We start from the raw sequence: 18195 nt of genomic DNA, 5'->3' as shown, positions 1-18195 counted from the left end.
TCTACACATGGCTCCATCCTCCTACATTTACATATACTATATATATATGCATAATCTGGAGAACCTTCTCTGTCGATGAACGTGAAAATATTGTTATCATAAGTCATAATTATATACATATCTAAAATTATATTTTCACACAAGTATACATATGTAAACAATAAATTAAATAGAAGGAATATAGTCCAATATGTCAAGTGCAATGTTAAGCAATAGACTTGTACGGGTGGGCCATCTAACGTTTTAAATTTGAATTATCTATATTTCGACATTTGAAACGCCAAATACCATTCGGAAAGTGACAGATATTCAGTAAAAAGTCTAAAATTTACGAAATGGGTCGCTAATCACTAGAAGAAAACTGGGAAATATTGAAAATTTAAAAGTTTGACCGAGGATGGTCAATATTACCGCAAAATCATATTTTCGGACGGGGCTCATTTCCACCTCGATGGTTACGTTAACAAGCAGAATTGTCACATTTGGGGCGCTACGTGCCATACAGTATACGCTCCACTCTTTTACGCCCTATCCTCGAAAATCGTATAATCAGCAAAAGGGGGGATTTGAATTGGCCTCCCAGAAGCTGCGAGCTAACTCCGTTGGACTATTTTCTGTGAGGAGGATATATATATATAATTGTTTTCCTCAAATAAATTTCATAAAACAACCTTTTAAATAAATGTTAGACCTTTGAAAAATATCAAGCCGTTTTTCTTTATTGACTTTTTAAATTTAAAATTTTATAAGGCCCACCCGTTAATATGAGATTTAGCTCAACGTTCATAGTTACGACAACCTCGACGTCATTGAACCGACAGTAGGACGAATGTGGAAAACAAAAAATATTATTTATCTTACTATTTTTTTTTTTTTATCTTTTTTGTTCAATTATCTGATATGTATCTATCAAAAGATTGAATTTGAAGTTTCATTCGATTTGTAAAAAAAAAAAATTTTATTTTGTTACTGCATTCTAAGTAATTAGCTTCTTCCAAATATTTTTCGATATGATTTTTTGATATTTAAAAAGTTCGCACATTTATATGTATTTTTAATTTTTTTATATATATAAAATATATTGGAACATCTCCAATTGAGATTTATCCAGTTGGCTTACATGATGTGTACTTTACATTGTCTGAGCGCCAAACCACTTCAGTTTTAAATTTAGTAAATATGTATATATCCCATATATCTTATTTAACTTTTACTACTTTATTGCACATAAATGAGTCTTAAACTCAAGTTTCCATGTGAACCTTACACAATTTAAATTAAATGTCTTCTTCGTAATCGTCAACTTTAAAATGTTTATAGGAAATTCTTTAAGTTTTGGCTAACCACAGCAGATAACAGAAAGTTTTGCTAAATCTTTATTGGTGGCAGAGCTCAAGAATTATAAATTATAATAATATGCATACATATGTATGTATAAGCAAATATGAAGGAAATAATGTAAGCTTTCAGTTAGAATTGCACTTTTCGCAAAAGTAAAAATTTAGAAAAACATACACATTCATATGTATATGGATATATGTATTCAAAAATGTGTAGAAATCGATTTTAATATACGTGTTTTTAACAATGCGCGCCGGCTGCAAATTTATTACATTTCTTCGGACTTGACTTCTTTGAAAAGGTCAATCATTAGATTACATCAGGCATTCTTGAAAATAAAAATCTTATTTCAGATTGAAATATTCTTGAAACCTAAAAAAAATTTAAAATGTAAAACCATTTCATAACATCTTTGATACAAATTAGTATTAATGGCTTATAAGAAAATTACCAATTATGGAAAGTTGTGTCGATACGAATCGTGCTTCCTCTTACGAAACAAGTGCTTGCGTCGATAATGTAAAAAATAGTTGCTTTTTTCATGAACTTTCTATTTACATTTTGATGGTTTTGTATTATTCACAACCTATGTGTTTATATTCAGTTGTCACTCAAAAAGCGTATTTTCATTGGCCGAAATATTTGAAAAACATATTTTTGAATCATAAGAATTAAACAATACAAAAAGAAATAGCTGACTTTGATCCAATTGCTTTTGTCTAATTGTTGTTTTTGGGCTACCGACACAACCTTATATAATTGAGTCATGATTGAGCTTATAATCTGAAAATAATTGCTTATCAGAGAAAAGACATAAACTACAGTGTATACTAAAGTACATACAAAACATGGGTACATTAAATACTAATGCACCTATTTAATTTTTAAAGACCAATGAATTAGTATCTGAAGTATGCAATAAAAATGGAATACATATTAACATATTTGCCACGAATATACACATACTTATACTTTTATATGCAGAAAATTAGATTTAGAAAATGTACATATATAACTGGCACACCTAAATAATAGCGCTGAGCCGCTAAGCGCTAACGCCGTAGTGAAATCCCTAAATAAAGCAGCAACTTTACGTCAATTCTAAAATTTGTAAAAAATATATGAAATTCAAACTGACTTATTTTATTAATTATACGCCGCCGCCCTTATTTCGTTATCGTCACGTAAAATATGTGAGCATAAGATATTTTTGACAGCAATTTCCGTGTCTGCTTTTATTTTGTGACGGCAGTAAGGAATAACATTTACCAAATAAACTCAGATTAAAATTTGAACTCTTACGCTATTAACATTTTGAAATAATGTTTTGTACATTTCCGTTCCAAAAATTGTGGTGTCAAAGATGCACCACGATCTGGAAGACCAATTGTCGAAATATGTATACAATTAAGTTCGACCGTCATATAAATACCGTTTCGATTGCCTGGGAGTTAAATATGGCATAAAAACCATTTGGCTTGAAGTATGATAATTATAAGTGAGTCACTTACGAAGTGGTGAGGCACAAACGATAGCCACTATTAATGGTCCCTATTGATAATAAGCGCCAGCGGCAAATTACTGTCAACAATTCCTCATGTTCGTCGATTTTGTATGGCGCGTATCTAAATAAACGCAGCGGGTTCGCTAAGCGTTGAACAATTAGATTTTGACAGTGCGTTAAGAATTCACTTCTAGGCTGCAGAAAACTAAGGAATCTTAAATAACAAATTCTTTTTGCATCTAATTTTGTAATAATTTTATAGTTTAAGTGAGAAATTGACGTAATGTTTCTGCGTTATTTAGGGATACCACGTTGGTGTTAACTTCGATCGGTAAAAAACGCGCCGTTCTATGGTTTTATATGGATATGCAATTAAGAGTACACCTCACGCCTACAGAGGTGTACGCTTAAGCGCTATATTAAATACGGCTTCCTAACTGCGAGTCCAATTTGGTTACAGCCAATACCAGTGTTATTCCATCACCGCTATGGACCCTCACACCGAGATGGAGGCGATTTGAATCAAATTATGATCTCTCAATACCCACCCTTCCTTAATGTCCCACCTAACGCTGAAAGCCGTATTTGCTGCCTGATTCATAAGCGTCATGTCAATGTCGCTCACGCCCCCAGGCATATGGTACGTATACAATTCGCTCTACTCATTCACAATGTGGAGGCTATTAGCCACCACAAATTCGCTGAATTCCTCGCCTCGCCTCGACCCCAAGTAGGGCTCTAGGGGCTCGCTACATTTGTTGTACAAACTCAGCCACCCTGTGATCAAAAATCATACACCGGAGGCAGCCAGCGACGGGGCTATCCAGTCGCTCTCGGAAGGAAAAACACTTGATGTAGCACTTACCTGCCTCCAAGAAAGCGGACATCAACTTGTCCGTACCCTCAAGGACGATATTGGTGCAACGATCAAGGGCCAACTTCCAGGGGCGACACACCATACTTACGGCAGACTTCTGGGACGCCGGTCTAAAGTCCTGGAGGTTCCGTCGGAGTAGCACTTCCATGAATTTCTCATGGGAGACCTACGTATGGACCCCTTGAACTACAACCCGAGGACCCAACTTCCGGTTGACAGTCACGTCCAACCCCACCTCCTGAACTTTACGTTGGTCGCCATTTTGCGTTCTTCGCGACAAACACCAACCCATTCAATTCCCTAATTTCCCCCATTCGAAATCCAACGAAGAGTATCTCTTGCCAACAGGTGCTACTTCGGACAAAGTAGGTAATTGAGAAGTTCAGGTAAAGTCCCCCTTCGACGAACAAAAACCAAACTCTATAAGTTATTCATTTTTCCCGTCCTGCTATATGGTGCAGAGGTATGGACGATGACAACATCTGATGAGTCGACGTTGAGAGTTTTAACGAGAAAGGTTATGGTCGAAAGATTTATGGTTCTTTGCCCGTTGGTGACGGCGAATATCTCATTCGATGGAACGATGAGCGGTATGAAATATACGACGACATTGACATAGTCAGCGAATTAAAAGGCAGCGGCTGCGCTAGCTAGGTCATCCACTCCAGCTCTGAAAATATTCAACGCAATACCCGCCGGGGTAAGCTGAAGAAGAGGTAAACCTCCACTCCGTTGGAAAGACCAGGTTGAGAAGGACCTGGCTTTGCTTGGAATTTCCAATTGGCGCCACATTCCGAAAAGAAGAAACGACTGCCACGCTGTTGTTAACTCGGCTCTGTGTTACATTGAAGATTTTGTCAATGACTATTAATGAACACGTGGATTCTACGAACGCAATCGGCTTCGATTTGAAAAACGAGGTGAAATGTAGGTTGCGTCCGAGTTGTGCAACATGCGTCCTTACCAACTTTTGGTGTGGACTTAACTTCGATATGGACAATGATTAGAAAAATGTTTCGGTGAGACTCAACAGAAATGGGTTTTTGACAACGGAAAATGGTAGGACAACTATACGTGACAGAATCACCAGCGCTTGCGGAATCTTCTGCTCAGAGGAGCAACTAAGGGCACAAAGCATGCGTGTAGAAAGCGTAACACTGTTTAGGAAGCCAAATCGACGTTTGGCAACCGGAATTCTGGTGTGTTATGGCAGCAGACAAACTGCGTAGGTATCTATTTAGCTCGCTTGAGTGAGCCAGAGGATGCTGAGCAATGGTAGGACAAAGAAACAGGGACATTAGGAAGAAGTCTCTCTCGGTAGAAGGAGGAGTTTCGCTACGTTTAGCAGAATCGATAAGCTCCCAGATTCCCAGGCAAGATTTGTTGGATTTTTGGCTCGAGAAAACAGATGAGTTTTTTTTGTCACTGATGCTGTTTATATCTAAGTTTCTCAATCTTCTCAAGTGGCCTAAAAAGGTCATAAGCTACGGTTTTGAGAGGGAAGCTCTAAGGATGCTTGGGCGGATGGTGTTCAGCGTCACAGTACGGTAGATGGCAGAAGAGATGATCAGATCATGAAGACCCGTTTCTATTGGAAGCACTGTAAGGGGGGTCCTCAATAGGGTGGGTCGATTCCGGACTTTTTTCGATTCGGGATTTCTAATAGTGCGGAAAAGTTGCCTTAGTACTTCCTGATTGCAATGCAACTTTTTCTTTTGAGATCGGATTGCATCTTCAACCCCAACTCCGGCCTTGAAATTTCGGAAATTCGCCTAAAATCGTGAAATTGCTTACCTAGCGCCTGAAATACGCATCTCATGGCAAAATATATAGAACAAAAGTTATTTGTCACGTCATTTGCTACCGAAATGGTATATGTGATCATGGTCGTATCACGAACCGTTCCCGAGATACGAGCGAAATGCGGCGCGCCACAGCGTAAGGTGAAAATCGGCTTGCGGCCACACTTCTTGACGTTGATTTCTCCGAGTTCTATCACTTACATTCATTTCCCTGCGCCATACGACACGTTCGGACTGGTCTTCACATAAATATTTTTTCATCGAGTTCCTTCATTCTTGTCGTTAATTTCGCCGAGTGCTATCACTTATATTCTCTCAACAGAACACAGAACTCCAAATGTCTGTATCTAAATTTAAATTTAGACCTAAATGTCCTGTGTTTGGCATATACATATCCGTACAATCTCTCTGAGTCCCAGTTACCTACTTACCAGGATGTTCTTTTGTGTTATCAGTTTGAAAGATTTCATATAGGGCGACTCCGAGGCGACAACTATGAACCTAGGAGTAAAGAGGTTACAGAAATAGTTGCAAAAAAGGTTGAAAATACTTTCAAAAAGTCATCTATTCCGATAGTTTCACGCACCAGAGTTGTACAAATGCTCACCATATACCATAAGAAATTTCTGACTCTTAAACAAATGTTTTTAAGGAACCCAATAGGTTTGAGCTCTAAAAGAGACGACTTTGTCTCTTCTGTCAGAAAATTATTTGACATCGCTGCTTGTAAATGCATTTATTTTTCTTCTTGCACTTGTCCAAAGGAAAGCAAAGTTCCTATCAATGAACAACCATTTCTCTTGGACCAGAGAACCAGAAGAATTGGTCGCAATGGTAGTGTTGATCTACCCGAAACATAAAAGTTTACAAAGAAAAATGGACGTAAAGAAAAGCTTTCAAAACGTCATTCAACATCAACACTCACCAGAAAAGTATCAGCTAGAACACGTGACCACTCAGATCAGCCAGACTCTCATACAGACGACAACAATGTAGGTGCTCGCACATGGATTCTTCCAAAAACGATGCTGATGATTTCTCTTCCATCCTCTAAAACTAAACAAAACACACTTCTATTAGAACACACTGCTTTAGCTGCCCAAAGATTTGAAGTAAGTGATAGAGCAGCGGCCTTGATTGTTTCATCTGCTTTTCTGGATGCCAAAAAAGAGGATCAGGCTAGCTTTGTCACTGACAAATGCAAGATTAGTCGGGCAAAAAAAAGTGTTGGAGTTAAGCTCCAAAACACCGAAAGTATTGACTCTGTATATGGGCTGTATTTTGACGGCCGCAAAGACAATACACTTACACAAGTCAGCGAAGGTGAAAAGTACTACCGCGACACTGTCAAAGAGGAACATATTTCTCTTATAGCGGAACCTGGTTGTCATTACTTTGGCCACGTCACCTCTCCTTCCGGGTCAGCTGAGGATGAGACAAGCTATATGGCAACATTTACAAGACAATTCAGTTGATGTGGAACATCTAGAAGTTGTCGGTGCTGATGGCACCAACACGAACACAGGTTGGAAAGGTGGAATCATTCGGAAACTAGAAGAAAGAATAGGTAGGCCATTACAGTGAGTTGTTTGTCTTCTACATTTCAACGAACTTCCATTTCGTGCTCTTTTCGAACACATAGATGGTGTCTCAAAGAGTCCAAATACATTATCTGGCGACATAGGTAAACTGCTACTTGATTGTGAGAAGTTGCCTGTTGTGATTTGAAAGTTTTCCATCCTGCCAATTACCTTCTGAGGTTATTAATCCGACCCAACTTAGCACAGACCAAGCTTAACTCTATAAAATATCAGAAGCTGTTATATCCGGTCAATGTTCCTCAGATTTAGCGTCGATGCCTCCAGGTAACATGTGCAAATCTCGCTAACTCACCTGTGCAAATAGAATTCTGAGATTATACATTTCTACTGACAAACCAACAAAGGAAATAAAGATTTTGGTCAAGTACATACTTACTCACCTTTGTGGTTCCTAATAAGATTCAGCAGTTCAATCAAAGATGGCTCGCGTCATCTCTATGCTGCAAATCAAAGGTCGAGATACTTACCTGCTAAACTGCGCAAGGTTGTCGATTCATCTATTCAACAGAATGCTTTCTTTGCTCTTCCAGAAAACATTCTCCTTAGTATGATGACTGACGAACGGATAGAAGTCAGAAAGTTGGCCCTTGGCCGTCTTCTGTCAGCCAGAGAAACAGAGTCTGACACTGTAAATGGAAGGGTTAGATGTAATAAAGTGCCAAAGCTGAATTTCAAAGCTAATAATTATTACGGTTCGCCCTATGGCCATGATCACATATACCATTTCGGTAGCAAATGACGTGACAAATAACTTTTGTTTTATACATTTTGCCATGAGATGCGTATTTCAGACGCTAAGTAGATAATTTCACGATTTTAGGCGAATTTCCGAAAATTCAAGGCCGGAGTTGGGGTTGAAGATGCAATCCGATCTCAAAACAAAAAGTTGCATTGGAATCAGGAAGTACTAAAGCAACTTTTCCGCACTATTAGAAATCCCGAATCGAAAAAAGTCCGGAATCGACCCACCCTAGTCCTCAACCGACAAATACGTCTTAAGTATGAAGCGGGTGATTGAGGAGGAGCGAAACGAAAGAGCCACTGAACTAACACTTTTGGAGAGGAGCATGGAGGGTAAAAATTCTTCATATTGTCTTGGTGAGACAGAAGAATTTTGGGCAATTTTAGCATTGAAAGCGACATTACATAGAGAAACCAATATCTTTCATTGGGAGGGAAACTGAAAATAATCATTCCCCGATTATGGGTACTTCGGGCTCAGTTTGAACGATGCATGTCCATTTAGAAAGTCCTATAGGAACCTTAGGAAAACGATTTGGAACCTGTACTGTAAAAAGCTCCAACTAGCTCTTCCAGACGACTAAGGGAGAAATCCCTCTTCTCCACTAATGCGGTGGAAGCGTGTCTAAATCGTCAGCACTGCATGTAAAGTTTTCCTAAAGAGTTCCTATTCAATTACATCACCGAGAGGTAGATATTAGAACTCTGGGAAAGCCAGAGTAATCGAGGAATCTAGTACAGGACCTAGAAGAGTGGGCAGTCGACCCACTTAGCACAAGCATATTGTTAAATTCCAATATATTGCTACGTGCTAGGTACATGTTACATAAGTAAGTGCTTCTTGAGCTTACATTGGCCACTGTACAAAGCGACAAGTACTCGGAGTTTGTCTCTTGGAAATGTTGATTACGTATTTAAACTTGCTGATGTTATTTTACCAATTAGTAACTAGGCCTGGCGTATACCTTAGAGTTGTTGCCAATACTTTTCCGTGCCCATACTTTTCTCCTTGCGGAGCAGCTCTCATATGGTATAATGACCAACCGCAATATAAGGTTCCGGTCCTATCATTTATGTGGAAGCTGCAAAGTGGGTAAGCTCGTCAGCTTTACCCTTGTGACCGGACACCCCGATATGATGCATTTGGTTACGATCTGATATGCTGTTTAGCCGTTCTATACTCTTCCGCGCTAGTAGCGATTTAGTTTCTTAAGCAGCGATCGCTCTAAATGCCACTTGACAATTGCAGAGTAGGGCGATACTTTCATTGCGTGGGATATTTATTTCTGCACACCGAATTCGCTACGTGGTCCTGCGACTCCTGCACCAATTTCTCTAAGTGGAATCATTCCATTCTGTCTCACTGCCAAGGCTTTAAGCTTCTTAGTGAAGCTTACTATTTTGGTAATCTGCCAAACCCTTCTGCTGTCATTTGCAGCAGTGTATGTTTGGCTACTTGACCAATTACTAGATTAAGCAGTGTGAATTCTAGCATGACTTTAAGTGCTGCCGTCGGCCATGTACGCATGGCACTCGACGCGCAGGTCCCGGCGAGTCGTTGCAGCTTTGATAGTTGAAATCCTTCCGATACTTTTGAGGCCCAAGTCTCCGCTGCATACGGTTAATCGGTAGCACGATTCTGGTGGCCATGGCCATGATGTGAGAGCAAGTTTTTTTCAATATTATTTTATTTGTTGGATCTGCTTTTTTTTTAATCTAACAATAAGTTATAAAATCATAAATCTATTTAAAAACTAGACAGACTCAAGCAAGTGATTGAGCTGTTTTGGTGATACGTTGCTCTTTAGTACACAGGCATATTTCTTCATTTAAAACGTGTTTGATCGCAGGAATGTACCAAAGCATTAGCCAATGGGTTTGGGTGATCTCGGCGTTTAGAAATATATTCAATTCTGCTATCTTCCACTTCTTTCTTTACCATAGGAATACCAAGGTCTTTATGAATATTTTCATTACGCATGTACCATGGTGAACACGTCATTGTCCTAAGCATTTTCTATTGAAACCTTGGTATTATATCAATATTAGTTGCACAGAGCAAGATAATTGACCATATTAGTCATCTCTACCCCTCTGCCCTCAAGGGCTAGGTTCCTGAGACCGGGGAGGTACCTACGTCTCGAAAACTCAACGATGGTCATCTTCGATTGATGTTTAGTCCAACCGAACTGCCTGCTGGTTCGCATGCAGAGATTCAGCTCCTTAGACCTTTTCTATACTCTTTAATAAGAAGGAAGTTAGACTAATCGGCCTGAAAGATTTCGCTAGTGAATGGTTCTTTTTGGATATAAAGATCATCTTCGTAGTCCTCTAGTTAGGACAGTAGAACCTGCTCTTCCTGTTCTAAAAATGTTGAATAGATGCCGTCCACTCCCAGAGACTTCAATTTCGCGAACGAAGCTATAGCCCACTTGAAGAAGTTCGCAGGTTACAGTTCTCTTGCGAGTACCCAATCTAAGCGATATGGCTTGTGCTGAACAACAGGTATTTTAGCAGACCTAATCGCCTTGTTAAAAGAAGTAACGTTGCATCTGTATTTCTTCCAATTTCCAGTACGTTTGGCGTTGTTGAAGAGTCCACTTAACCACCAAGGACAGTTGAATCCTTTGGTGACAGTCTTTAGAGGGTAATAGTAGTGATATGCACGTAGGATGGCCTGGTTGAATGCAGACAGCGTACTTTCCAGTCCCCAGTTTCCAGTTACCCTTACCCACAGACATTTACCTCTAACGCACCCCGATAGAGGGCCTAATTGAAGGTTTGGCGGGCATGACCTTTACCTTCAGCCCGAATCTCATGATTCTGTGATCCGGCATTGAAGGTTCTGATGATACCCTCCACTGTGATATCAGTGAGTTCCCAACCCACATTCTCAATTTCCAGACTATTACTAATAATTAGTTCTATGAAAGATTTACCCCGTGTGTTGTAGTCTTAGCTGCTCGCCCCTTTTACGCCTGACTCCTCATTTGGGACTTCCACTAGGCTCTCAGAGTGGCAGCTCGATAGGCCGTACTGGCCCCGGATTACGGGGCTTCTTCATATACCAGCCATTTCTCCACAGTTCCTCTATCCTTATTAGCCTTGGACCTATATTGTCCCAAGGCTACTGAGCTAAACCGATTGTTCAGGAGGAACCTCCCCTCTCAGATGTTCAGCCACTATCCTGAATCCTAAATTTTAGTTTCGACCATTCGCCAGGCCTAGATATTAATTCCCTTGTTTTGATCGGAGAGCAAAGCTGCTTGCTGCTCATCTGAGAGGAACACCGTCACGCTGCTCATGGGCGAAATGTCCTCTCTCCTCTTTGTGCATAGGACGGGATCCTTCCAGCCTACCATCTTGGAAACGATATCCGATAGCCAACTAAAACTCTTGTAGCGAACACCACCAAAACTCAGCTGCTCTGATTTGGGGGAGTCGCAACGGGCTTGTACCGGAGGTGCTCGAAAGAGGGGAAGAAGAGGTAGAGTGTCCCGCCGCAGTGAATGTCGCCTGCTGAGCGCCGCTGCATGAGGGCATGTCATCATGATCTTCCCTGGCATGCTTCTCAAACTGCGCACGCTCCTCTGGCGATATGGTATTCAGGAACGTAAACTTATGTAGAGCTCTTGAATACCCTTTACCTGCACCGGCGCTGTTGTCGTTGTCGTTGCCATTACCATTTGACGTTTGCAGTGGTTGCCTTGTCGTTTTTGATGTCTTTCATCTTGTTCTTAAGCAGTGCTCTATAGTTCAACGCGGTGAGCGGTCAAGTCTATGTTTTTAGAGAGGAACACAAAGGTCCATCGCGCTAGAGCCCCATGACGCGTTCAGGCCAGCGCACGCATGCGGCTTCTGATAATAAGCAGTGCCAAACAGCACCACAACAGGGTGCCTGCCATTCGCAGAGGTACTGGTAAATGTTACTTCGTCTTCCTGAGGATACGGTAGTTAAATTTTTTACGTTTTATCATTTGCACATAAATTATTTTAAAATTGTAAACAATATTGATGGTATAGATTATAATTTATTAGTTTCAATACATCAAAGAGAGTACAAGACAAACCAAACTTGACTGTAGACCGGACTTAGCTATTATTATATTAATCATTGCATGAGTTCACAAACTTAATATCAAATCTAGTTTATTATATTGGCTCTCGTACCAGTCTCTTTCCACTCAATATTTTTTTTCTTATAACACACGCTTTAAAAGTAAATTATCTACATATACATACATATGTAGGAAAGCATAGATATGTACATAATTATAGTTGCCGTTGTATCTGTGGTTATAAAAGTAGTATAACAACATAATTTAAATTAATTTTTGTGTATTAGTACATTTCACGTTCTTTCGCATATGTACTTGTGTAAATATGCATGTTTATATATCAATGTGCTGTGGTTGAAGTCGTGTTTATACTTCATATTTCCAAAAGTTGACAAAAACTTAGATCAGTTTATATATGGTATACTGCAGCTTAGAAATATAAGCATCTGAATATAAATATATTTTTATACATACGTACGTGCGAACTTGTTTGATTTATTACATATAAAAAACAATTTTAAAAAATTACCAACTATTCTTAATTTTGAATGAAATTTTGTATGCATGTACAAGTATGTATACAGAATAATGTATTGAAATTAGACACTAACTACAACAAATAAATTTTTCTGAAATTGAATTTAATCATAAGCCAATGATTCGAGGTATTTTAAATTATAAAATGTTTACTTTACAGTTGGACAGAATGGACAGACAACTAATATTTCAACTGTTTACCTCTCAATCACGTTTTAAGCGAAATTATATTCAAATTCAAATGCGTGTTCACATAATATACATATGTACCTACATACATACATATGTGTGTATATTACAAGGGATAAATTCAATAAGGTATATATTTTAGTCCAATATAATAGCGCATCTTGTTGAATTGTGTGCCAAAAAATTTGTGTATAAGTTGTTTCAATAAATCAGGTTTTGTCTCGCTCTTTTTGTTATTATATTGTATATTTAATAAAGACAGTATATAAGGAAACTAGAAGATTTTTTAAATCATTAAATAAAAAGAACTTGACGAATAACAACTTGACGCTGTGAAAATCATGAAACTCGTAAGTTTACTTTTTGTCAGAATAATTCGGGCATGTTAGAGTGTGTATATTTTATGAAATTCGTGCGTTTAAGATAAAAGTGGAATATGTGCAATGTTGGAAATAATTTCAAATGAAAATATACCTATGTGTTTGTAAATAAACATTTTATTATTTTAAAAAAGCATACGTTTTAAAGTTATAATTTATTTTGTATGATCTGCAGGTTATTTTATTATGTTTTATTGTGTGTACCGCTGCGGATTTAAAACACCCTTCAGATCGAAATTCAGAGTTATTTAAATATAATCCAAGTGATGTTTACACATTACCGGAAGATATAGATGATGAAAAACCAGCTGTTATATTTGAAGGAAATGTTATGAGAGCAAAAGTGGAGAAACTTCAAAATTTCAACGGAAATAAAAAATTTAAATTAGAGTAAGTATTAAAAAAGTTGTGAGCAGGCCAATTAAAATTTCCTAAATACGAAATTTATTACATATCGTACAACTATATCATTTCGTAGGATCTGAATCAGTAGTGATTCGGAAAATTCTTAGACAATCCTCGCATCATAACCAATTTATATTTTATAAATACAGTGAAACTTCGATAAGTCGTAACCTCGATAAGCGAAAAACCTTGATATTTCATAGTATTTCTTCGGTCCCTAGAAAAATTCGCGAAAAATGCATGTATTTCGGTCCCTTTGATAACTCGTATTTTTCTTGAGACAAAAATTGAAAAATGTGTATCAAAAGCCTCTACAACTCGTATTTTTTCCTCAAAAGCCTCTACAATTCGTATTTTTTTCACAAAAAACCGTACGTGACGAAAACATAGTACATATGTACAATCATTTCTTGTTTTTTATGTAAAATTGAAAAAATAAATAAAAAAAACTCTATAATTCGTATATTCTATATGTTGTATAACTTGATAACTTGAAAAACTCCATAACTCGTATTTAAATTGTGGTCCCTTGCAAATACGAATTATCGAAGTTTCACTGTACTTAATTTTAGATATTTTTGACTTACATTCTAGATATAGCAGCCTATTATTTTAAATGTAATGTGCATGCCTTTTTGCAGAAGTAAGTGAATGTGATCAGTGCTGATCATATTCATATATTTTTTTTATTTATTAAATACATTAATTAATTTTAAATTTAATTAAATAAATAATTCGCATTAATATTAAACACACGCCTTGAGTTCACGAGTAAACTCTGCTTTTCACATGTACACAACACATCGTTTAGTTGACGTTGATCACGCTTCTTGCGAGCACCAATCACAAAGCAGACGCTACAGTATGTTTTACAATTAATGGAAATCGTTCTTTTCAACTATGTTTTAAATAAAAATTAATAAAAACATACATACATACATGTATAAGTAACAAGCAATTTCTATTTGCATTCTACTCCTCAACGCCGCGTACTATATACACTACATACACAAAATTGTAACGTTGGCTTTGGTTATAGCTATTTAAGAATGTTAATATTTCATATACATATGTATAAGGTCAAGAACTAATAAGAACGGTTAATAAATGTGAGAAAAATATAAAAGTTTTATTAATTTACTCTTCTTAATAAAATTAATATAATATCTAGACTCAGATTCTTACCGATTTGTGGTGCACGTGTTTCAGCTTTTATTATTTATAAAGGATGCTTAATCCCCCATAATATTAATTTCTGAACAAAAACAATTTATGATAGTTAGAATAGACCACGGTATCTCTTTTACACATTTGTTAAGGGGTGACTAATTATTAATACGAACAGATTTACTAATAATTATGCATGCGGATTACCTTTCCCGTTTGGTAGGTTAGGCTCAAACAATATTTGAATTAGCCGAATTGAATGGATATACCCAGTAGTAAAATATATTCAAGACGGATACTTTTCTTCAGACATTTCTTAATTTCATTAAATGCTTAAAATTTGCTTAGTTTATAGTATGATATATAAATAGCTTAATTTATTCGTTTCAATAATTGAGATAATATATACATACATACATAAAAGTTAGAAAACTACTAGAATAGACGTGATAGGTTTGTATGTACTACAAATGTAGACTTGTATACTTTTACGATTGTCCAGTGCTATGTTGGTTTGTTTCTTCAAATTTTTTCTTAATTAGAAATAAATGTAATGTTGCCTTTAAACAAAATTTGTCTAATTAGCATATTTTGATAGTCATTCTTAGATATTTTATAAACAGTATACGTATATACATACGTATAACAAATATATTTTACATATTTAACTAGTATTAGCTGATTAGCCTAGAATTAATGTGCCAACAGAGCACAAGGAAGTCGCAATTTTATAATTTTATTTAAGGTTAACAATTACTATGAATTGGCGACTATTGAATTTTATCTCCAATGAAAATCTTGTCATATTAAAAGGGTTTCATAGCAAATAACCATTGAAATTCCGGTTAATTTGAACCTTCATTAATTTTTGGGAGATTTTATTTCTAATTATTAGTTTTTTTTTACCGAACCTCTTCGGATTAAATGTTGTGAATGGAGTAAAAAAATTTGCAGAAAGTGGTTTCTCCCAGAAGCATAGTAAATAACCCTAAATTTTACAGCGAGTATTTATTCACATTTCACATGTTATTATTACATTTACATCACTTTATAAAATATTACATCAATTTATTTATTACAATTTTAGTTTAAAGACTCAAAATGGTATAGAGGTGACCAGTGTTGGTAAATTAAAAGACGATAAAACATTTGTTGTGAGTGGGTCATATTCTTTTACTGGAGCAGATGGTAAACGCTACAAAACTCGCTATACTGCTGATGAGTTTGGATATCACCCTATTACGGAGTTAGATTTAGATATTCCAGAGTGAGTATAATTAAATGTATCCAATTAAAAGTATTTCAAATTAGTTAACTTTAGAGAAAACAGGCGTTTTTATAACAAAGACATTCGAGTTTTATATATGCATACATACAGTATATTTTTAAGTATTACTCTAAGATTTTTGTATAAAGAAATAGTTAGTAATAAAGGCTGTGTTCCAAACGGTAACATTTTTTTTGTGAGAATATGTACTTACTTAATTATATCTTTCTATATACATAAATACATTTACAATGTGATCTGTTAACCAACTACTAAAGTTTTCCTTATTTAGAGTAACACTTCTGGTGTAAATGGAATAAATAATAACATAAACCAGTAAATAACGAATTAATAACCTATTTTATACCATACTTGTTATGTATGTTCCAGTAGTTCTTTTAAATTCCTTTATTCCCGAATGCATATCTGTATTCATATTTATAAGTTACCATGATTTACTCAGCCCGGCAACTGGGCGAAATTCTATCATTCCAATTCACGAAACACTTAAAAATTTCACTTTTACCTGTCAGAATTCTAGTTTGGCACCCAGTCAAAAGAATGGTTCTTACTATTACGGGTTAGTGTGATTTAAAAATATACATATTTTATATTGACTGTTGATATAGTTATGTAACTAGATACGATTTTATGATTTACTAAAAATATTAGCAGGTAATTGAATATTCAGGCGATATTTATATTGGAAATCTTTTTGTGTCTTTATCTCTTCACTACTAATATACCCAGCCTGCTTTATTTAGGCATGCATAAACTAATAATTAACAAAATCTTAAACATTTTTTTCAATTGGAAATAATCTCATTTACTCTTATAAATGCAGAAAATGTACACACATGTTAGTTATAAACTTCAATACGCTAAATTATATAATGTATAAACTCAAATAGCTACCGTTTCTTATTAGTCAAGAGATTGCCTATCCTGTTTTTCTGTGCGCCTGATCAACCACAATTCATTTCCATATGAAAATTCTCCTCAAACGCGCGAGAATGACAAAAAAAATTCAAACAAAATTAATTAAATATAAAAGTTTCAGTACAAATATAATAAAAAAGACTGCAAACCCCCCGTATTTGCATGTTGCTCAGAAAATGAAGAATTTTCTGATGTTCACTTGAGAAAAGAAAAGTTGCAACGTGGCTAATTTCCGGCTCTCAATTTTTTTTATTTATTCATTTTTTTCTATAAACACATGAAAAATAATCATAAAATTGCCATATATTGTATATGTTTACTTAAAGTATAATTTTATTGATTTTCGATTTACCATATTTTATATGAACCCGACGCTATCAAAATGCAGCATAATCAAATAATCGTAATACTTCAAAATAGCATAAGTCTCTTTCTCTTTTATATATATAGATTGTCAAACACCATATTTTTAACTTAATAATTTCTTCTCACACTGACATGTAAAACAATTAAGAAAAATGAATTTTAACATACCATATTGATTTAATTAACTAACACTCGCTGTACATTTATTATTAATATGAAATAGGATGAAACATATTTTTACTTTTAAATCTTCTAATGTAATAATTTATAATTTTAAGTCCCCAACCTATAGCTGACGCAGCAAGAAATCCGAACAAATTCGACAGTTCTAACAAAGATTTGTTAGGAGGACTTAAAAACAGATTTCAGTTTCTAAACCAAAATCTTAATTTGGATATAAGTGGAAGCGCACAAAGCAGCGACGACTACAAATATTCTGCAACGAATAATAATGGTTATAATTATGAAGTCCCGATGTAAGTTCAAAATTATTACAAACAAATACATAAAATGTTTATAACATGTATCATTTTAGACAACAATTTGAAACTGCGCCTTCCATACCATCGCGCGAATATTTACCGGTGAAGTAATAATTAAAGAAAGAAAAATAAAAACTTTAACTAATATATAATAAATGTATACAATAGTAGCTGCAATTCAATAAAATATAATAAACTAAACTAATAGCATACACCATGCATGTAAATCAATTCATTCAGATGAATTCCTTCTATCTGATTAAATAATAATATATAATTAAACGATTCATATTTTTTGTTTGTTATTTAAAAAGGTAGTATAACACTAGTATAATACGTTTTAATCATTAACATTTACCAAAAATGTATGTATATTATAATTATAAAACAAAATGCATAAAAATTCATAAATAAATCAAATCGGACAAAGATCAAACACCTTTTATATAACAGTATGCAATGACCTATGCATAAAAAGTCGCATTTTAAGAAGTACGACGAAATTTGGGCAACATATACTGGAAACAAAAATTAATTAA

At 35.7% G+C, this 18195-nt stretch overlaps 1 protein-coding gene across 1 annotated transcript; it reads left to right on the top strand.

Annotated features, from left to right (window-relative positions):
* Positions 1–12931: 12931 nt before the first annotated feature.
* On the top strand, positions 12932–17899 carry LOC120775202. The gene is made up of 5 exons (XM_040105265.1): positions 12932–13000; positions 13206–13420; positions 15690–15869; positions 17453–17650; positions 17710–17899. The coding sequence occupies exons 1-5, from the start codon at positions 12992–12994 to the stop codon at positions 17765–17767; spliced, it is 660 nt and encodes a 219-aa protein (XP_039961199.1). The 5' UTR covers positions 12932–12991; the 3' UTR covers positions 17768–17899.
* The last annotated feature ends 296 nt before the right edge of the window (positions 17900–18195 follow it).

This window comes from Bactrocera tryoni, chromosome 4, assembly GCF_016617805.1.
Source record: "Bactrocera tryoni isolate S06 chromosome 4, CSIRO_BtryS06_freeze2, whole genome shotgun sequence".
Classification (NCBI taxonomy): Eukaryota; Metazoa; Arthropoda; class Insecta; order Diptera; family Tephritidae; genus Bactrocera; species Bactrocera tryoni.
This window is presented reverse-complemented; position numbering and strand designations above follow the sequence as displayed.

Excerpts from the sequence above, each read along its gene's own strand:
- LOC120775202 (XM_040105265.1), top strand. Across the intron at positions 13,421-15,689 it reads AATAAAAAATTTAAATTAGA|TTTAAAGACTCAAAATGGTA; the intron begins GTAAGTATTAAA and ends TTACAATTTTAG. Across the intron at positions 17,651-17,709 it reads TATAATTATGAAGTCCCGAT|ACAACAATTTGAAACTGCGC; the intron begins GTAAGTTCAAAA and ends GTATCATTTTAG.